At 40.4% G+C, this 24,721-nt stretch overlaps 1 protein-coding gene across 1 annotated transcript; it reads right to left on the bottom strand.

The window, feature by feature from the left end:
- Positions 1–348: 348 nt before the first annotated feature.
- Positions 349–24,721, bottom strand: LOC117540283 (polypyrimidine tract-binding protein 2-like). Its single transcript, XM_034206878.1, has 17 exons — positions 24,604–24,721; positions 21,137–21,158; positions 19,931–19,982; positions 19,044–19,207; positions 18,834–18,905; positions 18,667–18,738; positions 18,415–18,573; positions 16,116–16,226; positions 15,465–15,633; positions 12,029–12,106; positions 10,992–11,104; positions 7,549–7,582; positions 6,039–6,131; positions 3,679–3,795; positions 3,470–3,569; positions 3,271–3,348; positions 349–2,356 (listed from the first exon to the last, which is right to left on the bottom strand). Exons 1-17 carry the CDS (start codon positions 24,609–24,611, stop codon positions 2,227–2,229), a joined length of 1,572 nt encoding a protein of 523 aa, XP_034062769.1. The 5' UTR covers positions 24,612–24,721; the 3' UTR covers positions 349–2,226.

The raw sequence follows: 24,721 nt of genomic DNA, 5'->3' as shown, positions 1-24,721 counted from the left end.
TGATGGTCTTGTTTGCTTATGTAGGTCATATAAAAGGCATAATTACTGAAATAAAAATAATAAGTCTTAGTAGTTTTGACTTCTTTAAAATGTGTGTTATTAGCTTTATCCAACAGACCTTTGGGTTTCTGGAAACTCAACTGGACCACGAGAACTGAAATAAGAATTGTGATGAGGTGTTGCAAAGATGTCGATGCAGAAATGGTGGGAAACATTAACCACAATTGATCTCTTTGAACCAAGGAGAAATGTTCTTGTGGATGCTTTCAAGAGTGCGCAGAAATGCCGACAGAAGAGCCTTAAAGATGTGAAAATAGAGAGAAAGAAGCGAGAGCATAGAGACAGAACTGGACAGAGGGAGAGACGTTTATTGACAGCTGAGATACAGAGGAGAGGCCTGAAGCTATAGTCACACAAACATACACAATATCGTTTGGGTTTGTTGGTAGAAAAGACGTGTTTAATTTGGGCTAATCTGAATTTTTACCACATAAGAAAATGGACTCAAGCAGAGCATTTGTAACATCTCCTGAAGAAAACATGTTGCAGCTGAAGCACCAGAGATGAGTGAAAAAACGTCCTCAGATGGAACAGGAACCAGTGTCTGTGCATCTCTGCTTCAGATGAGACAGAGGACTGGAGGACGAGTAATAATCAAACAATACATCTGTTTCTACACGTTTAAAACCTGATCAACAGACATTAGCAGTACATCTGTTTGAAGACACAACAGACCAAATCAGAACAGACTAAAGGCACACACTTTGGTCCCAACAGGCCTCCTCCCACAATCAGAGACCAAGACCAGAATCACATGTTGAAACCGTGTGTGTGCGTGCATGTGTGTGCACCCACACACACTGGTTCAGAAAAGAGGGTCACTTTTTCAGGTGACTCTATTCTTCAATAAAAACTCCACTTTAGGATCATCAATATCATTATGTGTTAATGTAATCATATTCAATTGTCCTCAACAAGCATCATGAGCCTCAAAGAATGATTCAAATGTCCCAGAATGCCTTTAGACATCCTCCTAGAAAGGGTTTGTCAAAGCTTTCGATTAAATCATCTATGAACAGCATCAACGTGGTTGTTCAGCTACTGGAATATTAGGGAAAATGGTATTTTTATATTTTCAAATTGTACATCACTGAACAACAAGGAACATGTGGTGTTGAAACTTCATTTAAAGTGATTCTGTGTGCTGCAGCAACATTTTTAAAGCTGCAAGGTGTTCTTGTGTAGGTACCCAACATGCCTACAAAGTATACAAGTGTGTTGGTAATGTAAAACTTGTCATATTATTCTATAAAGTATATCGTATCGTATTTACATTTCAGATGAGAGCAGAACAGCATGAAATGCACGCTAAGCTTTAATGAAAATCCTGTCCATCTCTTTACTTTTATTTTGTAAATGTTTTTACTTAATATTTGAGTGCCCCAAAGTCATTTAGAGGAGTGAACTGGCCCACTGAGAAACTGTTTTAAAGACAACTGTGTAGCGAGGCAGCAGCTGATACCCTCCAGAAGGAAAGAGTCGTCACCATGGTGATGATGGAGTCCATCATGACAGGTGTTTTGGAGTTACTACAAAAAAGGGAAATGATTGTATGGACAACATCTGGTAGTTTGGGTTTCTAATGTGCATTCGCTTGGGGAACAATAAGTGGTTCAAGTAGCAACACATGTGAAATAACAGACCTCTAAATATAGGAGAAAAACAACACTACTACAAAACCGACAGGTGATCACTGGGTAGGGAAATACAAATAAACAGCTGTTTGCCCTTGTAAAAAAAAATCTAATCTAAAACCAAAACTCTCTGCTGAATAAAGGGAAACAACAGGCTGAAAAGAAGCGTTCAACATTCCTCTCTGGACAATTCTTTAAAGGTTTTGGGACCGATGAGCAGATTCTCAGATTCACAGGAGGCTGTGGTCAGAAGGGTGCTCCTGTGGACATTACTACGGCAACAGGAGATCATCTAAACAGGATGATCAGCTGCTGTCTGCAGCAGAAAGGCGTTTACTTTGAAAACTACCTTTAGGCCAACACTGATGCTTGTTCTACTTTTACTGATCAAGAAAATGTTTAATTTCATGCTTTGGAAATGAAAGCACATTTAAGTGATAAAACATTTACTACTTAATCAAATGTTTGGGGAAAGTGCAGCAAAGGTTAACAGAAAATATCCAAAAATGGTGTGGACTTCCTCCCGTCAGGGTTAGATGGTAGACTTGGAAAAGGAAACTTTCAGATGGTGATTTCCTCCCATGTCATAGTTATGAAGCTCCATCAGAGTCTGGATGGCTTCCTCCACCGACGTCATCTGGATCAGGGCCATCTTACGGTCCCTGAGGAGGCAGCACAGACAAACCGCTATCATGGTGAGTAACCGAGAAAGATGCCACATATTTCATCTCTCTGCAGGGTTGGGATTATTCCTGGAAGGTTTGCTGAGAACCTACTGATTGTTAATGCATAGTACAGAAGATACTATGAGTCTAGTTTGTTTTTATATTACTATCAAATAGGGGTGTAACGGTATCCGTATTCGCAGCGTACCGTCACAGTTCGGACGTCACGGTTCGGCACACACAGTCACATGACGAATACGCCTTTTTTTTTTACGAGTGGGAAAAAAGTCTGTCATTCAGGCCAGTATCCATTACACTATTTATAATCCAGGGGGCGGTATTGCGCCTAAAAGCTGTTTGCCAGCCGCCCTTAAACAACAAATGAAGAACAAGAAGAAAACACAACAAAACGAAAAAAAATACAAGAAGAAGAAAAGTTAGTTTTGCGATTTCAGATAACACACAGGAGCTAGAACCACCTGCTTCTTTTACATCAGCTGTGTGGGAACATTTCGGGTTCCCTGTGGACTACAATAACGATGGAGTGCGAGTGGTGGATCGGACGAGGACGGTGTGTCGCCGTTGTTCGATAGCAGTGCGGTATGCTAATAGAACACACGCCAAACATGCTAAATCATATCAGAAGGCATCACCCAGATTTGCCAATCACCGGAGCCCGGCAAAAGACAACAGCAGTTCAGCAGCTGATCCCCGCTGTCTTTAAGAAGCCAAGAGACATGAGAGCCGTGAGACCAAAATAAATAACGGAAGCTTTTGGCATATGTTTTTCAACGACTATGCGCTCTTGAAACAATTTCTTATTATTATGTAATATTTTAAAGAAATATTTCATAGATATATAAGAATATAAAAATAATTAAGAAGAGTTCAGGTGTTGAAATGATTCTTACTGGAAGAACTTGAAGGCCTTGACAGTTCCTCCACTGTTAGAGAACAGAAGGCGGAGATCATCCTCTCCAACTCCATCCCTGGACGAGCAGAGGTAACGCAGTGTTAGAGCACAGCAGCACGGAGGGATACACTGATTCAACTATTGGCATGGCGTAAGAAAAAGAGTGTTACGACTGATAGATGAAGTGGTTGTACTACCGGACATTGGAGAGGTGAAGTGTTGCAGAGGGAGGAAAGATGTTCTGGAAGTTTTTGGAGCCTGGCTTCTTAAAGCGATGGAGAGGTGAGCCAGAAAAATCTGTCCAACACAAACACAATATAGGCATGATGACAATGTGACCCAAACAGATTGGTCAAGAGGAAATAAACCTGGAGTAGCTTTTATTCAAGATGCAGCTACTCCTTACCTTTGGTTAGCAGTTGGTCGTCCAGCCCCTCTCTGGGCAGAGCCACAGTCTGATGTTTGGACAGCGTCACTCTCATAACTTTACCAAACACCTTTTGACCATTCAAGTGGCTCATCGCTACACATGAGGACAAAAAGGAAATACGGATTAGTGATAAAGCATTTCCAAATATGCTGACACAGTACATCAGGCCTGTATGTCCATTATATAAAATCCATACAATTGTTCTATGGTTAAATAATACATTACCCTGCTATATATTATCTAGTATTGGTGTAGCCTAACCTTTATCTGCAACTGTGCAGAAATACGGGCTTTAACAAAAGTGAAACAATTCAATAATTTAAAAAAATACATCATTTGAACGTCAACGTTTTAAATAGTCGGTACAGAAATATATTGATTTCACTAACTTTATTTCAAAATATGTTTTTTATGTTAAGCTGAGCACAAACTGCTGTGTTCCACATTCCTCTCAGAGAAAATGTTCATTTATTGCATATCCTGTTTTAAATTCTGTATTCTATATATTGGATACAAATCCAGGAGCAGGGGGTAGTGTGCATATCAGGACTTCACCATCACTAGGGTTGGGTATCGTTTGAATTTCCACGATTCTGATTCCGATTCTACTTTTCGATTCCGGTTCTCAATTCCGATTCTTTGAGGGGTAGGGTAAAAAAAATGATACATGCTTCTTCCATCAAAAAAAATTACATTTATTCGAGAAACTTTCACACAGGTTAGTTTACAGTAATATTCAAAAACCTGAGAACCACTGAAGCTACAACAGTGCAACAGTCCAACTTTTAAAGGAACCCCCCCCCCCCCCCTATTTAAAAACAGTTCTTGTTGAGAAAAACAAGCCTATCTGCCTTCTCAGGCATACCGGGAAGAAATGTTTGAACATTTTAAAGTAAAATGCTTCAATCTGGTGCACTTTAAGCAGAATTACTAGAGACTAGATCACTAGTACAACTCTAAACACCCATATGAAAAAGATCGGTTTACATTTTAATAATTAAATAAGTATGTGAACATAACCAATAACCCATAGCCAATAACAAATACATGTAACGTATTTTATTTTTGTTGTTCATTCATATCTTATTTTACTATTATATTTATGCATATTTTGTTATCTCTCCAGTTTAAAACGATATGTCTGGTTTACTGTCCTATAGTATACATTGGAATGATTTCAAACCTGTTTTATTCCAATCATTATAAAGGAGTACCTTGGAAATATGTGTTTACATAAATTGTGATCAAAACGTTTGAGACCCACTGAGATAACTTAGACTAAAGTGAACTATCTAAACACTCAAGAGTCCTTTACCTCACTGAGCTGTAGTTATCAGCCTCAGTCTGACTGGAGAGGACTCTCCCTCCACATCATTGTAGAAACATCTTCTTCTTCCGTTAGAGCAGCTAGCACCAGATGCTAATAACAACAGCGCTGGTATCGGTGCACCGTCCCTTTCTCCCTCGCTCTCCCCCACGCTCACTCGCACTTTGGCTGTCAGCTGCGGGTGCCAGATAAGTCAACATCCCCCATTTTCATCACTTACAGCGACCATCGTACAGGGCAAATTAAAAGTGTTACATTTACTTAATTATGAATGTTGTTACATCAAGGCCGAAAATTAGGATGAGCACCAACGGTCAAAACATTTTTTTTTCCTCCCAGAGCTGTCAGCGCAGCGCCTCCACATATCTGGCGCCCTAGCAGAACATCTATAACACCAGTGCGACGGGCCAGCCCCATGGGCCGGCCCTGGTCCCAGGTTACGCTGTAGGAAGTGTAGGTACAGGTACAACGCTACATTTCCCGCCCCGCCGTAGTCATACAATAGGCTACGGAGAGCGGCGAGAAACATTTCCTCAGGCATCGAAAAGCGGAACCGAAATTCACATTTCTAAATGATGCCGTTGGAATCGAAATGTTGGAACCGGTTCCGAACCGGAACCGGTTCTCGGTACCCAACCCTAACCATCACATGTGCTTTCATAGTCAAACAAATCTAAACTTGATTCAACTTGTTTTGCATTTCAAAAGAGTGGTGCAGAATTCAGCCCTAAAACGAGTCAGCAGTTTACAGCTTTTAGTTTGCTGGTCTTGGAGTTCTTGCTTCTTCTTTTTTTAATGTGTTTTGGTTTAAATGTTTGTGTTTAACACAAGATGAAGAGATTTGAAATGTTGTTCCAGGACATAAAATATGTCAGTTAACACCCCACTGGTGAATGTCTGATTAAATCGGTTACTAACGAGTGTCTAAAAGAGACTTCTCTAAATCCCTTGCGATGCTAACTGTCTGGTGGGCTTACAGAAATATGATGCTGCTGCTGTAAACACTCACCCAGCTGAGCCTGGTTGCCATCAGACAGCTGGATCAGAGCACTGTCCTTCTTGTTGTAGAGGATCTTCACCCTTTGGACATCACCATACACTCCTGAAGGTAGAGAGAGAGGTAGAGAGAGAGCGAGAGAGGCAGACCAAGACAGGGAGAGAGTGAGAGTGAGAGTGAGAGTGAGAGTGAGAGAGAGAGAGAGAGAGAGCAGGGTGGAGTAGAGGACCAGAAAGAGGACAGAACAGACAGAGCAGGAGAGATGGAGCCAACGAAGATAAAAAAGAAGAGGTGTGAAGGATGAAGGGAATAAAGTTAGTGCTAGAACGACAAATGAAAGGAAAAGATGGAATCCTCCCATTTGACATCCACTAGAAACTCAGTCAGAGCCTTCTGTACAGCAGAGTGACTCCGCCGAGATTCACCAACCACATACAATGCTTCAAAATGTAAAACCGTAACTGCACAGGGTAGGAGAAAAATCTATGTTTAGAAAACCTTTGAAAAGACATGCACTAACTGCTGATAGAATATGTTGTAGAGACAAATATGTACAATTAAAGACAGAAAGAAGACCCAATACCATTTGTAGTTTTTAGGCCTTGATAATTTAAGGCGTTAAAAGATATAGGCGTATCCTCAAGTAGCTTACACAGTAACTAATAAGTGTCAGAACAAACACGTCTACTGTGAGCGTTACGATGGGCCTAGTTTAAGAGTTATAGTAAACCCAATGTCATAGTTGTACACATTTAAATGAAAAGGTGAACTATGAATACTCTTTATTAATCCAAATCTGGAGAACAAAAGCAGAAGGACAGAAGGACTGTAGAGGAATGAGTCATAGTAAAGCTCCAAAACCATTCAACATAGACTCTGAAATGAATAAATGACTACATTACATTACTTGACATGTTACTTGTTAGACGCTTTTATCCAAAGCGACTTACATACTCAATACTGTGGGCAATCCCCACAGGAGCAATGTGGAGTGAAGTGTCTCAGGGACACAACGACATGCTGACTGCAGTGGGGTTTGAACCTGTGCCCATCTGATCCACTGCGCCACACGCCACCACTACAATCTGTAGTAGTGATTTTAGCACTTCCATCTTCGGCCGAGTACAGTTGTCCTTATATAGTTTGTACAATGAAATATTTTCCTGTGGTAATTATTGTTTCTGCAAGCTGCAGCCATGTTATATGCTAATAGTTTGAGTATTATTATTCTACTATTGTGAACCTCACAATAACCTCTGTGTGAAAGTAGAGGGACGCTTCACACCACGTCATGGAACAGAGTTTCCACAGCACAGGAAGGATTTTGGTGTCTCTGATCTCATCAGTAAAGAAATAAGCGGACCAAACACACAGTATCCTGTGTAACACACATGATAGAGGGAGGCTTGGAGATACAGAAAGATATAGAGGAATAGCTTGTCCACGACCTCACTGAAGAAAGTGAACAAAATTGGATTAACAGAGAGAGATATACAGATAGAATAGAAGAGGTTGAACATACCGAAGAGGGTAAAGATACTTTGAGGCGTGACCATCTTTAGAGAGAGAGACCGCAGAGCAGAGGACAGGAAGAGGAGGAGCAGAGGAAGAGGAGAGACGAAGGTAGAGATCAGACGCCCAGTGTTGGACGAGGGGGGAGGTGGTGGTTTCCATGGTGATGAGCAAAGATGGAAGGTTTTGGAGGGGTCAAAAATGGCAAAGCCAAAGTCGGGTTGGACCGGATTAAAAAACGGTGAGGAGGGAAGATAGGAAAAGGAGTTCAAAAAAAATGAGGGAAAGGTTTCAAGGGGAAGTTTATGACATTAAAGGATGTTTGGGCAAAAGGGGAGAACATAAATGTGTGAGGGGGGAGCAGAGGAGGGAAGAAAGGAGCGGGAAGGGAGAAAGGAGGACAAAAACCAAAGCAGAGGTCAGTAAACAGAGCATCAGTGGAACATCAACGGAGTCTGAATGATGGCTGGTTCCATTCCTCACACACACACACACACACACACTTCTGTTTTCACACGCATATTTCCTGCTGGATGCATTGATCAGTGAGGTCAAGAAAGGATGGGTAGAAAATAATACATTTGAGAACGGAAAAATGAATAAAGCATGAAATATATAAGTGAATGAGGGATGAACTGTGATTGGCAGGAGATATCAGACCAAAGGGGGGCGGGACCATGGAGCAGAGGGACAACCAGATCATATGAGGCCACTGAAGGGGAACAAACAATCCCACTTACATTTGGTAACTTTATTGGAAAAATATATATTCATACGTTTTTAAGGAAGTAAATCTTCAAATATAATCGGCAAAATTCAAAAATTCTAATTTGGACCAGGCCATATTTCTTTTGATTCAGCGGGATAGTGGGCTGCTCAGTAAGCTGTGTTACCAGCGTCAATGACTAATAAAAGTCTCAGTTTCGGGAATGACAGTTTCAATTTTTTTTTACACTTTAATATATATTTGTCTAGTAAATATTCAATGGTGGTGGTATTGAAAAAGGTTTTGACTGAATCTATTAGGTATCGTTATAACTTCATGGGTACTGGTGTCATAATTTTTAACATCATGTTTTCCAGGAGTATAATATAGAAAATGTCTCACTTGGTCCAGTTCTCAAGCAAACTGGGTTTATACAGTCAAATGTGTATATTGTGTTGGTGTTTCTAAAGCTACGCTGGAGACAGGGGAAGTGTACTGCATACAACTGACTCAGTTCTGACCAGAGATCTGTCCATTTGATGACACAGTTGAGAAAGAATGAACAAGTGACTGAAAAAACCATCCCCAGGACTCAACACTCACAACGTGAACAATGGCCACACCAAAATCAACCCCCCCAAGTGTATGCTGCTGATTGGTCACCAGAGAACAGCCAAGATACAAAATCCCCTTAGAAAGGGAAACGTGACTCCACTATGGAGCCTGACAGAGGAACAGAGAGAGAAGCCAGAGCACTCTGACGGAGAGATGGAAAACAGATCAGATAACAGATACTGGAGAGGACCAGATGGAGTAGGTACACATTTAGAATTAGAGAAGAAAATGGAAACTGACAGAAGAAACTGAAATCTAAGATATACACTGAACAAAAATATAAATGCAACACTTTTGTTTTTGCTCCCATTTTTCATGAGATGAACTCAAAGATCTAAAACATTTTCTATATACACAAAATAACCATTTCTCTCAAATATTGTTCACAAATCTGAAAAAAATCTGTGATAGTGAGCACTTCTCCTTTGCCGAGATAATCCATCCCACCTCACAGGTGTGGCATATCAAGATGCTGATTAGACAGCATGATTATTGCACAGGTGTGCCTTAGGCTGGCCACAATAAAAGGCCACTCTGAAACGTGCAGTTTTGCTTTATTGGGGGGGTCTGGGGGGGTCCGAAAACCAGTCAGTATCTGGTGTGACCACTATTTGCCTCACGCAGTGCAACACATCTCCTTCGCATAGAGTTGATCAGGTTGTTGATTGTGGCCTGTGGAATGTTGGTCCACTCCTCTTCAATGGCTGTGCCAAGTTGCTGGATATTGGCAGGAACTGGAACACGCTGTCGTATACGCCGATCCAGAGCATCCCAAACATGCTCAATGGGTGACATGTCCGGTGAGTATGCTGGCCATGCAAGAACTGGGATGTTTTCAGCCTCCAGGAATTGTGTACAGATCCTTGCAACATGGGGCCGTGCATTATCATGCTGCAACATGAGGTGATGGTCGTGGATGAATGGCACAACAATGGGCCTCAGGATCTCGTCACGGTATCTCTGTGCATTCACAATGCCATCAATAAAATGCACCTGTGTTCGTCGTCCATAACATACGCCTGCCCATACCGTAACCCCACCACCACCATGGGCCACTCGATTCACAACATTGACATCAGAAAACCGCTCACCCACACAACGTCACCCACGCTGTTTGCCATCTGCCCTGAACAGTGAAAACCGGGATTCATCCGTGAAGAGAACACCTCTCCAACATGCCAGACGCCATCGAATGTGAGCATTTGCCCACTCAAGTCGGTTACGACGACGAACCGGAGTCAGGTCGAGACCCCGATGAGGACGACGAGCATGCAGATGAGCTTCCCTGAGACGGTTTCTGACAGTTTGTGCAGAAATTCTTTGGTTATGCAAACCGATTGTTGCAGCAGCTGTCCGAGTGGCTGGTCTCAGACGATCTTGGAGGTGAACATGCTGGATGTGGAGGTCCTGGGCTGGTGTGGTTACACGTGGTCTGCGGTTGTGAGGCCGGTTGGATGTACTGCCAAATTCTCTGAAACGCCTTTGGAGACGGCTTATGGTAGAGAAATGAACATTCAATTCACGGGCAACAGCTCTGGTGGACATTCCTGCTGTCAGCATGCCAATTGCACGCTCCCTCAAAACTTGCGACATCTGTGGCATTGTGCTATGTGATAAAACTGAACATTTCAGAGTGGCCTTTTATTGTGGCCAGCCTAAGGCACACCTGTGCAATAATCATGCTGTCTAATCAGCATCTTGATATGCCACACCTGTGAGGTGGGATGGATTACCTCGGCAAAGGAGAAGTGCTCACTATCACAGATCTTTTCAGATTTGTGAACAATATTTGAGAGAAATGGTTATTTTGTGTATATAGAAAATGTTTTAGATCTTTGAGTTCATCTCATGAAAAATGTGAGCAAAAACGTTGCATTTATATTTTTGTTCAGTGTAAGTATGTAAGGTGGGAATTTAGCTAAGAGAAACAGAGCTTCAAAAACAGAACTTTGGAGATCAGATAGAGACATAATGTACTATTTCACGGTGGACAAACACAATCACAGACCAACACAGTAAATCATACTTCAATTAAGCTGAAAATTATCCAGTGGAGTGGGTTCAATTGTGGAAATGAGTGATTTAAAGAGGAGATTGCAGATACTCATTGCATTAACTTATGGCATATGTACCTCTTCATTCAGGTTTGATGCCAACAGGACTCCTGACACTCCGGACCCGGACAGAGCAACACGACCAGCCGCCGCCGCCGCTGCCGCTGCGGCGCTCAGAGGACTGATGGCTCCTGGTGGCACAGCACGAGACAATCAACATGTCACACAGCAGCAGGAAGCACAAACCACTAAAACACTTGCAACAAAAAACAAACTCAAAACAAATCTTAATCTCAATTATCTCAAAGTTTTACGACATCAAAATAATGCAAAGAAATCTGAGAAATATATTATAATGAAGGTTGGAGATGTGCTTGCTTCCTCAATCAACAGGATGGCAAGATTTTAATCACAAAATACATTATAATTAATGTGCAACTTTTTAAAGTTCTAAAACGGAATTGAAGTGCACTTGCACTGCACTGAACTGTTATCAAACAACCTAGGGCTCACACAAACTAATATATAAAACACCCTGCATTCTGCTATGTCCATACATATATTCAATTGGGATATTTCAATATATTCAAGGCTAGCACATTTGATGATGCGTTCTTACTGTTTCACTGCATAAAGGATTGCGCCACAACAATGTTTCATGATAATGACTTAAATAAACCTTAACAAAATGTACTTTTTGTGAAAATACACACAAAAGTAAAAGCAATTATAGCCCAGTAAGGCCTTCTGCACTACACATATGCAGCTGGTTAAGAAGTAATTAGCCAAGGAACCTCAGTTTACAAAAATCTAAGCCACATTTTGAGTCACAATTAATTTAGGCTTATCAATTCCAGTTGACCTGCATCAAAATATGTAATATAGAAAACGATGTTTACCACATAACTGATTCCAGCTAATCATAAATATATTTCCCTCATCTATTAATATAGCTGTACTATCAACCTGAATTTGAATTATTTTCCAGTGCTTGCACTTTTAGAGAACGATAATAGGACATGACATGAGACAGGGCAGCAGCATGAAGGAAAGAGCAGAGACAGAGTGATGGAAAACAGAATAAATATTATTAGGAATGATGAAAAGATAGGTACCTCCGCCCTGCGAGAGAGAGAGAGAGTTTGAGTATCCTCCTCCACTCGAGTAGGAAGCTAGCGCTCCAGATGGGGTACCTAAGAGACAACGACAACTAGATTTATACCACAAAACACCAGAGGTGGGACCAAGTCATTGTTTTGCAAGTCAGAGTCAAGTCTCAAGTCTTTGCGCTCAAGTCCGAGTCAAGTCTCAAGTCTTTGCGCTCAAGTTCAAGTCAAGTCTCAAGTCTTTGCGCTCAAGTCCGAGTCAAGTCTCAAGTCTTTGCGCTCAAGTCCGAGTCAAGTCTCAAGTCTTTGCGCTCAAGTCCGAGTCAAGTCTCAAGTCATTGTTTTGCAAGTCCGAGTCAAGTCTCAAGTCTTTGCGCTCAAGTCCGAGTCAAGTCTCAAGTCTTTGCGCTCAAGTCCGAGTCAAGTCTCAAGTCAGGATGGGCAAGTTCAAGTCAAGTCCAAGTCCTAAACTTTGACAAAACGAGTCTTAAACAAGTCATTATGTGTTTTTCACCAAATGTAATGACATCAATCAACAGAATAATACTTAATAATCAAACCGCTCTTTATTAGCCACATTAATAATTTAATAATCAATTTTCTCTCTGCTGGTAAAGTAACGTGTGTTTTTCTAATTTAAGAGGGATCGGTAAGGTAAGGCTACCGTGACGGTTTGATTCAGAAGGAGTTTAATGTATAAGACCCCTGATGTTAAGGTGACCAGAATGTTTATTTCCACTGTGTACAACATGTTATAAGGGACCCACAATCTATCTTTATGCAAGGGATAATGTGCAGCGAGGCGGTCTCTATGGGGAAGAGAACACCTGAATCTAGATCCCTCTGCAGGTGGTACTTTAACTATATTTTGATGATAATACTTTTCTACTTTTACTTGTAACATTTTGAATGCAGGACTTTTTATTGTAACCGAGTATTCCTACACTCTGGTACTTTACTCAAGAACAAGATCTGAACTTCTCCCACCTCTGGCAATAAATCCTGAGTAGTTACCAAAAAGAAAACCTGCTCTGAAGGTTATTTTCATTTTACAAATCCTGCACTCAGCTTTGTTCTCTCCAATATCATTGAAATGCAGCCAGATGCTGCTTCTTTTTTCGGTTTTCGCTAATTTCTTGACTTTTTCCGACGCGCTTGCATTTAAATCCGTCTCCCCGTCGCTCTGTGCAGCTGGCCTGTACCACTACACCTGCTGTGCCCCCCACCCTTCTTTCACATAATGGTATGATCTTAGTGTGTCCTCGCATATGATTGGCCGCATGGTGGCCCAGCTAAACAAAGACCCACCCCTGCCTGCAAGGATTCTCAGCAAGAGAGCGGCTGAAGATTCTGCTTTCCCCGAAGGGAGTCTGCTCTTCTAGCGGCAGCTCGCGATCGGCGTGTTGGAGACCCCTGAATTAAATTATCAAGTCACCTCAAGTCAGAAGGCTCAAGTCCAAGTCAAGTCCCGAGTCATTGGTGTTCAAGTCCAAATTGTGTCACAAGTGTTTTGTCAAGTCGAGTCCAAAGTCATCAAATTGGTGACTCGAGTCTGACTCGAGTCCAAGTCATGTGACTCGAGTCCACACCTCTGCAAAACACTGATATAGTGTAAGAGTACAAATACCAAAAGACCAACAACAGTCTGAGTCTGCAAATGATTGAAACCGTGACAGTATGATACCGTGGGAACATGTTGAAGGAACTCATTTTGTAGCTGAAATTAATATAACTAATTATCTTGCTCCCAACAGACTAGAAACAATATTTTTTTAAGTAAGTAAATAACATTTATAATAAAGCGCTTTTCACAGACATAGTCACAAAGTGCTTGACAAAGCATTAAAACATCATACGAATTAAGTGCTCAAAACACAATCAATTGTGAAAAACACAATAAAATAGAATAAAAGCAGATAAGTGACCCAACCGCCTGCCCAAACAGGAATGTCTTTAAAGGACATTTAAAAGAGTCTACAGAGAGACCCACATTCACACCCCGATTAAAAAACAGTAACAAAGATGGAAAATATAAATGAAATGGTCAATAAATATATAAATATATAAATATAGGAGTGGTTCCACAGCATAGAAAAAGTATTCTCTTAAGCATTGTCAGAGAATATTTTAATCCGATCTGTGTGTTTAGAGATTCTCAGTCTTTCTTATAAACTGTTGCTTAACAGACGTGCTTTTGGTGAGTCGCATGTGCTCCTGCTTGTAACTTGGGGGAGGACACAGGTCAAGAGGTCTTCTGCTTTTCTGTGGGGGAAAAGTTTTGGCTCTTGTGAATTTGTAATACAACCAGGCTTTTGTTCCAATGTCTGGTAATGATTAGGGGAAAAGGCGGGCTGTTTAGATCCCTCCTTTAAAGATATATAGAGATGTTTCTGCCCTTTGTGTTTAGAGTTGATTTGGCTACTTCCATGACAGTGTGTGAGGTGCCTTGTGAACTCTCCGGCCGTATTATACTCTTAATAAATATCAGCATTTGACTAAAGCAGCTCCAGCTTCCATCCTTTCTGCACAGAAGTTTTCCTCACAAGCATAACTGTTATTGAATATGAATCTGACAATTATAAATGATTAAGAAACAAAGTCCATCATCAATGCAATAACTTGTCAACTGAAAAAAATTGGATGACAGAATAGGTAAATGATATTGATATACCATCCAGCAAGAGGATACTCTACTGATGCAGCATACATCCAAACATAATGTGAATACACCTCGTGTGACTTATTTGATGTCGTAGAACAAGTAAGCTTGAGTTAACTACAGACCATATTTTGGGAATCTAACCACACATTCTAGTCAATGTTTAAAATCTTCGAGACGGCGGGGTCCTTAAAATGCTAACCAATTTCCGGGTTTAGTACTCATTCCTGTATTACTCCATACTGAATTCATTGTATTTGAAAACATATTTTGCCTTTAATGATTATTACGTCACCTGCAAATTGGATATTGAACTTCGGTCCATGTTGTGTTTTTTTAAAATTAATTTCAGATGTATTGATCAGCCCTGACTCTTTAGTGTGCTAGGCTGTTATAACTGATCTCTGACCAGGATGAACACTTTATCTATGACTGGGTTGCTATGGTTAGTGATGAAACATGAATGCATGTGAATAATATATTTCTAATAATTGTAAATAAAGTGTGTTAAAGAAAATACATCAGTGACTATGTTAAAAAGATAGGATGAAGCATGCATTACCACAAGCATGTGACAAATAAACCTATCTATATGTTATTTTCTGTATTGAGGCACCCTGACTGATGCACACGTAGGTGTTTGCTAGCACTAGCAAAGGAACAACTTAGAGGGGTCTTTTTAGCAGATAGAGGGGGCCATTTGTGTAGAGGTTCAGTATTATAAATACTCCATTGGGATACATGAATGGATGTAGTGTAGTTAGACAACGACAGAAGTGTATTTACCCAATAAAGAGTGATCCTTGTTGGCTGACTCTCCGTCTCCAGTAGGAAGGTCAGGTCTGGTGTAGTCTCGACTCTTATCATTGTTGTATTTCACGTTGAGGTTCACCAGTTTACTGAAGTCTATCCGCAGAGTACAGCATGAGTTATAGATGTTCTGTCCATCCAAAGACTGGATGTGGGAAGCGGGATAAAGAATTAAACAATTCTTTCAATGATAAATATCAGCTGAAGGAGTAGTTATTGTTTGTCCTTTACATGAACAAACAATCTTGAATTCCTTTTGAATGTTTTTTTAAAGATTTGTGCCCATGATACATACTAAACTGGACATTTAGAGTTATTAATCTCCTTGGCTGATGTGTCTGTCTACATCTAAAGCCAAACATGTTAAAATGGCTGAAACGCAATATGTTAACTGCCTAAATTGAATCTAAATCCTGTTATTGCATAGTTAGAAACTTGACTAAAATAGAAATAAGATAAGAGGTACTTGTTTGTATTGCAGCAGCATAAGAAACAACAACAAATTATAATAAAATAACCATATATCAGTTAACCAAAATGTTCGTGTGTGTGTGTGTGTGTGTGTGTGTGTGTGTGTGTGTGTGTGTGTGTGTGTGTGTGTGTGTGTGTGTGTGTGTGTGTTCCTACCAGTTTAGCTTGTTGTGCATTGACGGGGTCGCTGAACTGCAGAAGAGCCTGAAACTGGTTGTTCTTGGTGAAGGTTATAATCTTCATTACCGTCCCAAACTTACTGAAGATCTGCAAAATTCAAAGAATTCATGGTGAAAAAAACCATCACAAAGCTAGGATATAAATAACAGTTCACCAGGTCAAAATATTAGTTTGAAGTTATGCACACACACAACTATCACATTATGAAAATAACATGTCAACATGTGCTTTTGAAAGGACAAAAATATATTCAAAACATTAGTCATAATTAAAAAGACATGGGGGTGTGTGTACCAATGGGGGGTCTAGAGCAGTGGTTCCCAACCTTTTTTTACCAAGGCACACCTGAAAATATTTCTCGACGCCAAGGCACACCAACTTCTCGTGGATTTAAAAACCACTTCAGAGCTTAAACTACAAACAATAAATACACCATAAATTGGTTTTCAAATGTGTATTTAATTTTATAGAACAAATAATCAAATATAAGTCATCCTAAAAAACATATAATCCATCATATAATGACAAGAACCAGACTAAAAACGACTCTCCTTCTGAGTTATTATTTTACATTTGGGTTTCAAAAGAGGTAGGCCTATGATAACTTAAAATTAATAATAACTTAAAGGTCCCATGTCATGGCCATTTCCACTGATCATAATTCCATTGTTGAGGTCTACTAGAATAGATTTACATTGTTCAATGTTCCAAACTCACATTGGTTTCTCAAACAGCATCTCTGTAAACTACGTGTATTCACTGAATTTCACTCTCTGCCTTTAACGGCTCGTTGTAGCTCCAATAGCTCCACCCTCCCTGTGAGCACAGTGTGCTTTGATTGGTTGGGACGTTGTGAATCACGCTGAGCTCCGTGGAGGTGTGGTTTCCTTGTTTAGTGATACACAGCGAAACTCACCCTGAGCACACACAAAGTCACAGCCGAAGTAAAAACAATAAGTGTGGCTTGATATTGAGTAAGAAAAAGGTTGATAAACGCTGTGAGAACGGGTCTGCAGAGAGAATGGGTCTGCAGAGAGAATGGGTCTGCAGAGAGAATGGGTCTGCAGAGAGAATTTCACCGCGATCCCAACTGTCTGTTATCAGCCTGCAGCCAGGGAGGAGAGATCAGCAGAGATGCCGCACTGAGTGTGTGAGGAAGTCCGTGGATTGGTCAATTTGGACCAATCAGCGGGGGCTTAACGTAACAGCTCCGCGGACGTAACGTAACGGCTCCAGGGATTGGTCCATTTGGTTCCGGGTACCGCCTGATGTTAAGCCGTACCCGGAAGAAACATTGGACAATGACGTATCAGTGACGTATCTCCAACGAGGCGTTTTGGGGAGGTGTTAGAGTTTTACTCGCTACAGGGTGTACTTTGAGGGTTTTTGACTCTGCAGACCGTTTACATGCAGAACAACCTTCATAACACACAAGGGGATAGGCGATAACTGGAAAAGCATGACATGGGACCTTTAATAATAATTACAACAGACTAATCAGTTTAAACAGTAAAACTAAACTAAAACTATGATAGTCACATGTTAGTGCGACACATGTGCCCGCTTTTGGGAGCAGAGTTTCTTTATGCATGGGGGGATAGTGGACAGCGCAACGCGGAGGTCCTGCTCCACTGACAGCCGGGGGCGTGTCTTGTTTTTGACATATGCGTGTGAGGAAACCGCCAGCTCGCACAAGTAGGAGGTTGGAAACGGTAAAAGCACGTTGATAGCACTCTCTGAGAGGGATGGATACTTGTGTCCCACAAGCAGCCAAAAGATATCCAGAAGTAGTTCACCGTGCTTCAGTTTCAGGGAGCAGTCCATAGCGCTGCGAGTTCATCCTGAGTTCTGCTGTTTCAACTAGTGGCTGATATTAATCAGAAGATTAAACGGATCCCGCAGCCAATCAAAGTCTTCATTCATGGGAGGGAAATATGACTCAAACATCTCCTCCAGCACTCTCACTCTCATTACTCTCTTGTAATATTTTGGCGAGAGGATAAAAAGCTGCTCTGCACGCCGTAAACAATGACGGCTGATGTAAGTCATGAGAATTTAAGCAGTCGGCATTTCATATTTCTAAATCTGAGCAATATATGTTTTATTAGCTTATCAGCTCCATTGTACATGTAATAAAATAAAGTTTATATGAAGTGAAGTTTAATAAGTGAGAAAAAAATGTGGAACGTAAAAAGATCCTACGGCACACCTGGACAGTGCTCGCGGCACACACCGGTTGGGAACCACTGGTCTAGACAACATGTTCAGGCGTTACCTGTTGTAGAACGTCCAGTGTGACAGGATAAAACATGTTGTCGATGATTATTCGTAGGACAGGGCTGGGGGGTGGAGCTAGGTCTAAAACTCCAGGGTCAGAGGATGGAGAGCTTCCATCCTGAACGGCTGACACCGCCTGCAGCACTGCCTGGGCTCTCTGGGTGGAGAGAAAACAATGGATTTATGATGGGGGGAAAGGCCCTCAGACTGGTGAAGCTGAAGTCAAGTGTATAAATATATCTCTGTGTACCTGGTTCAGAGCGGAGTCTGTTTTCAGTTCCTTATGGTTAGAGTACTGGATGAAGACAGGAGTGTTTCGGACCTAAATAGCATAGGAACCATTTAATAAGAAATTCATTTAGCAGATCAAGAGATTACAGCAGAAATTATATTGTGCAACAGGAATGGACCACACACCTGTGGCGTGACAGCTGTGTAGTAGTTCACCATCGTAATGGCTGCTTCTTCTGTACCCAGCTCCAGAAAAGCCTGAAAAACAGTCATATTTATCTTTATGTGAATAACAAATAATATCCAGGACAATGTTTTACTGTCTTCTTTTCTTTAGAGAGGGAACATTTTATTCAGTTGAAGGTAAAAGTGGGATGCCGTTGTGTCAGAGTTTACCTGGTTTTTCCCCTTCAGCATCAGTATGTTGGTGACCTTTCCAAAGGGCAGCCCCAGAGCAATGACTTCAGTCTCTGATACTTCATTGGGAAGTTTCCTGATGTGGAGAACTCTGGAGGGAGGGGATTCGTCCAGACGCTGTTTCTTAGTGTCACTGCCGTTTGCTGCACAAATAATATTTTAGGACATTAATCAGAATATGGCTCCACAAGTCCGTAAGTGTATATAGTAGAATAAATGATGACTGAGTTCTGTTTGGCTTCCTTATTCCTGGCAATTATACATGATGGCTCACTTATGGTTTGCTGGAACACTTGAAAAGAATATAGCCTAATAACAATTTTTAGCACTTTTGCTTGTCCTCCATTACAAGTCAAAATGTCTGCTGGGAAATTGGCCTTTAATTATTTAATTGACAGAAGAATATTTTTGCAATTATTTTAATAGTCAACTTAATGTAAAGAATCAAGTTCAGCAGCAGAAATGACAAATATTCCCTTGTTCTAGCTTCTCAATTTTTATTTTAAAAGAATGTGGTAGTTGAATCAGAAGATTATATTTTCTAGCCGCAAAATATAGATTCCCTTTCGATGTAATTTGTTTGCTTACAGATACAGAACCTTACAATTATTTAACATATCCAGTATGCAAGGTTTATATATATAACATACAGTACCCTGCTTGTTCAGCTCCCTTTATTCATGATTCTAATGTTTTCTGATCATCTGTGCAGGATAGTCATTCAATAATCAAAATCCTAGACAGCCTCTCATTTTTGAATCCTGATAGTACTGACAAACATATACCACCAATGGAACACTTCTCAACCACGTCTCCATGTTCTAAATCTCTTGACTCCAGCTGTGATGTGTAAGGATTACATTTACCAGTCATAGAGGTAGGGCTGCTGCTGTAGATGTTGAGCTCCTCTGAGCCTCTCTGGATAAACAAGGAAAAAAAGGGAAATAAAGTAAATGTTTATTCTCAGTGACAAAATACTATCAAACATACATTAATCCTACTGTATTCATCCTGGCTTGTCTGAACTGCAATGTACACATTGTAACGTAAACATTGTAACATGCAGCAGCAAACAAAGCGCAAAATTACTAAAAACGTTACTTTAATCTTAGTTAAGTCTAGGGTTGGGAACCGAAACTCGGTTCCAGATGAGAACCGATGCCGGGTACCGGGTACCCATACAAAATATCAAATGTCGGTTCTGCTTAACGGTTCCTAAACACGGTAGACCCTGTATTCCACCGGGTCGGTCTGCGCCGGAATACAGGGTAACCAGCGGCGGACTGGCCATCTGTGTGTTCTGGAGAATCACAGAACGGCCGGTCGTCAGCGAGCCGTTGACGGCCGGCTCGGTTACGGCCGGCACCGCCCTTAATTTTTTTAAACGGCATCATGTAAGTTGTGCTGACAGGCGACAGAAGTCCACAGTTGCCCCGCAGCGAGGCTCCCCCCGCCCTCCCGTAGACGGTTCACGAGCTCAGTCACTTCATAACACCAATGATGGATCGCGGTAAACGCTCTAAAGTGTGGCTCCACTACACTAAAAAAGAAAAAGACAAGGCACAGTGCTATGCCTGTGGCAAGTTAATAGCTTGACACAGGCATAGCTCAGTTAAAATAAAGCACAGCTATTTTGTAATACATTTGCAGGCTATTGCATGTATATTTTTTTATTTGTAAAAATGCCAGTTAAAGCTTAAAAGAATAAAGATATTTTTGTTATCTAAACGTTTGACCTCTTTCTTTTACAATTTTGGAATCGAAACGGGGAATCGATAAGAACCGGAATCGATAAGCAGAATCAGAATCGATACATTTCAGACGATACCCATCCCTAGTTAAAGTCACACCATCTATTTTATACTACCATTCCACAGTTTAACATTAATCTATTTAGTATGGTATTTTGTAACATCAAAGCCAACACTATACATCTGTATAGTATACAATCTATTTTCCCCAACCTATAATAAAATGCAACAATTGCCAATCTTTTTCTTCATATGTGAACAAAACAATGTAGAAAATGCAAGAGTGCAAAGTCAAAGATGGTAAAATGAAATTCTGCTTGCCTTCACACCAACCGCAACATCACTGTCAATGGAGGGAATGCAGGGAAATGACAAAAGATAAAGAAAAGCAAATCATGTTAGGCCTAGTTACTAAAGAAAAGCCATTTGGATCAAAGTCATGCATAATAGAGGTTTAGATAGACATGCTCAACATTTGACATCACTCAGTAAAAGGAATGAACAAAACATCATAATGAAGGCTTAGCTATTTAAATCACTCAGAATAAAATCTGAAGACCTCAATCAGTAAAGTATCAGAAGTACATTTACTCAAGTACTGTACTGACACTACAAGTACAATTTCGAGGGACTTTTACTTGAATATTTTTGCTACGTTGTACTTCTACTCCACTAACATTCAGAGGTAAATGGTGTACTTGTAATCTACTACATGTATTGAATAGCTTTAGTTACTTTAGAGTAAATTCACAAGCTACCCTGCAGTATACAAAGTCATTCAAACTAGCTGCACCTTTACCAGCTTTGAGAACACGTTATGATCAATCATTATAAAACATGGGAGTGGCTATATACAGGACGGTCCTGTATATAGCCATTTCAGAGACCTTATATATAGGACGGTCCTGTATATAAGGTCTCTGAAATGGCTATATACAGGACCGTACAGGAGACATTTAAAACATATGTCATATGTATTATTGCTACATAAACATTATATCGCAGTCTTAGTGTCGCCAACTCCGTTTCTAATATGCAATATGACTATAAAATGCGTCTATAATGTATTTTCGATCTTCCCAATTCAGACGAGAGATCTCTCCCCCGCCTGCTTGCGAGGGGGCGGGGCAGTTTACACACACACAGCTGCTACATGCAGCAACACACACACACGGAGGAGATGACGGAGAGAATGCGCTCCGAGGTGTGGTTAAACTTTACCCGTCTCGATGTGGACAATGCTCGTTACCAAAGTGCAATAAGAGTTCAGCATGTAAGGGCGGTAACACGAGCAATGTGTCTAAACATTTATCAAAAGTGCTCCACATCCAGACGGAGGAATGTACCGGGTTCCACTGTCTTTCTAGCAGCTCTGTAGCCCCATCCACGAGTAACGTTTCCACGTCAGGTGTTATGTATGCTCGCAGCAACACACGGAGTTAACTCAATGATACAAACATGGGTTAATGATTAGAGGTAACTGAGTTATTTATTTAGTTAAAGTTTCAGCTATTCTGTTTACAGTTCTGTCATCACATTATTTAATACGATTTGTTAAAACATTGTTGTTTCTTTTGATGTGAAATATTATGCATTTAATTAAAAATAAAAAGCAATGTTAGTTTTGTTCACAATTTGTTTAGTTAGTTTACCTTATGTCTTGTCAAAAGAACCGTTAATACTATCGTTAAAAGGACCGGATCGATAAGCAGTATCGATATAAGTAGTAGTGCAGTTAAAACCTTAACGATCCGAATAATCGATTAATCGTTTCATTAATCGATAGATTAATCGATTATCAAATTAGTCGTTTGTTGCAGCCCTAGTTTGAAACCAGAGGGTGACCTTCACCAATTTTAGAAATGAAACCTGACATTTCATGGGATTTTCACGTCTTTATCGGCAGAAAAATCGAGTCGCTTTTTATGTAGTCTACAGAAATATGGATATAATTGGTGTACAATTAACATTTACAGCAGGATAAATTACAAAAATGTACAGCATACTACATACAATTCAAAATACGGTTTCTCCGATTTCTAAAATAAAAATGCCGGCGTAGCCGATAAATGATTTGTGTTGCTTTCAATGCAAAATCACTACACGTCAACGAAATGTCAGCGTATTCTTTTAAAAAAACCCTTCAGTTTGAATAAAACCGAGTAGTCTTTAAAGTATGCAGTGATATCCTTTACAAGTAAAACATTGTGCATTGGAAAATATAAAGTAGAAAATGATTGAAACAACATAAAAAGATAAGCCAAAAAAAAGACTGAAATCAGCATAAAAAGCTAAGCAATTGGCATGGAAAGAGATTTAATTGCCACAATTTTATATTGAGGGGAAACTCATTGAAAATAATGTTGTCGTGAGAATATTTATCTGTGAATCCTATCCCTACATTACCACCCGCGAAACTTGCTTAAGCATGCTATAATAGCCCGGTCTGTATATAGTCATTTGACGTTAGCTGCAGGACGGTCCTGTATATAGCCATTTCAGATATCTTATCCACAGGACCGTCCTGTATATAGCCATTTCAGAGAGCTGTTTACAGGACCGTCCTGTATATAGCCATTTCAGAGAGCTGTTTACAGGACGGTCCTGTATATAGCCATTTCAGAGAGCTGTTTACAGGACGGTCCTGTATATAGCCATTTCAGAGAGCTGTTTACAGGACGGTCCTGTATATAGCCATTTCGGAGCTTGTATACAGGACGGTCCTGTATATAGCCATTTCAGAGACCTTATATACAGGACCGTCCTGTATATAGCCATTTCAGAGACCTTATATACAGGACCGTCCTGTATATAGCCATTTCAGAGAGCTGTGTACAGGACGGTCCTGTATATAGCCATTTGGCGTTGTGTACAGGACCGTCCTGTATATAGCCTCGGCCATAAAACATATCATATATATTATTCTGAAATGGACCAATCTGCAAAATGATTACTTTTACTTTAGCTACTTTAACTATATTTTGATGCGAATATTTTTCTACTTGTACTTAACTTACATTTTGAATGCAGGACTTGTAGCAGAGTATTCCTACAATCTGGTACCGAGTACTTGTTCCACCTCTGATCACAATGTATTATAGTTCCGTATTTAAAATTACGCCATAAATGTGTAAGAGTTATAATAAATCAGTTGTTTTTGCCTCTAGCTGATACATGTAATTGCCATGTGTCGTTTCATTATTTTGTAACTGAGATCACCTTCTGCTTAATGGTAAATCACTTTTTGTGACGTAAGCTCCAGACAAAGGACTTTAATTAACTGACAGGTGCGCGTACCATGTCGGAGATGACATCACTATCACATAGCTGCTGTTTTGATTTACTGTTACACCAACTTCAATAATAACTGCTTTATCACGCAAACATTCAACCTTATAGGAACCGTTAGCTATTTTACATTCATCTCAAGCTAACTGGCGCACGAGAGAAGGTGATGCTAAACTACAGTAACAGCTTTTTGCCAACTACCTTGCTCCCTATGAATTTGCCGTCAGGAGAACCATGTGATACGTTAAATGCTATTTAACCATGTCCTACCATCAGTTTACTGTTCTCTGCAAGCAAAACAACATTAGTCGAGCGCATTTCTTGGTGGGGAGTTGGCTTCTAGCTAACGTCTTAGTGGTTTACAGTATCAAGGTTCGCAGCTGAGCTAACAGGTAGCATCCCTTAAATGAAGCACAGGGGGCAGTCAATTAAGTTCATATCCAAGCACAGCTGTGAGACATGTAGCTAGAAGCATTCATTGCAATAAAAAAGGCATTTACCCGTCCATTGCAGCTCTTTGTCCTTTTATGTCTGATGATAATTCAGCTCAATTCGATGCATGTGAGCAAAATGGGCGTTCTTCTTCTTCGTTTGTTTGAATGGCAACTGGGAACCAAC

This window comes from Gymnodraco acuticeps, unplaced genomic scaffold (genome assembly GCF_902827175.1).
Source record: "Gymnodraco acuticeps unplaced genomic scaffold, fGymAcu1.1, whole genome shotgun sequence".
Lineage (NCBI taxonomy): Eukaryota > Metazoa > Chordata > Actinopteri > Perciformes > Bathydraconidae > Gymnodraco > Gymnodraco acuticeps.
The sequence above is the reverse complement of the archived record's forward strand: the minus strand, read 5'-3'. Positions and strand labels throughout refer to the sequence as shown.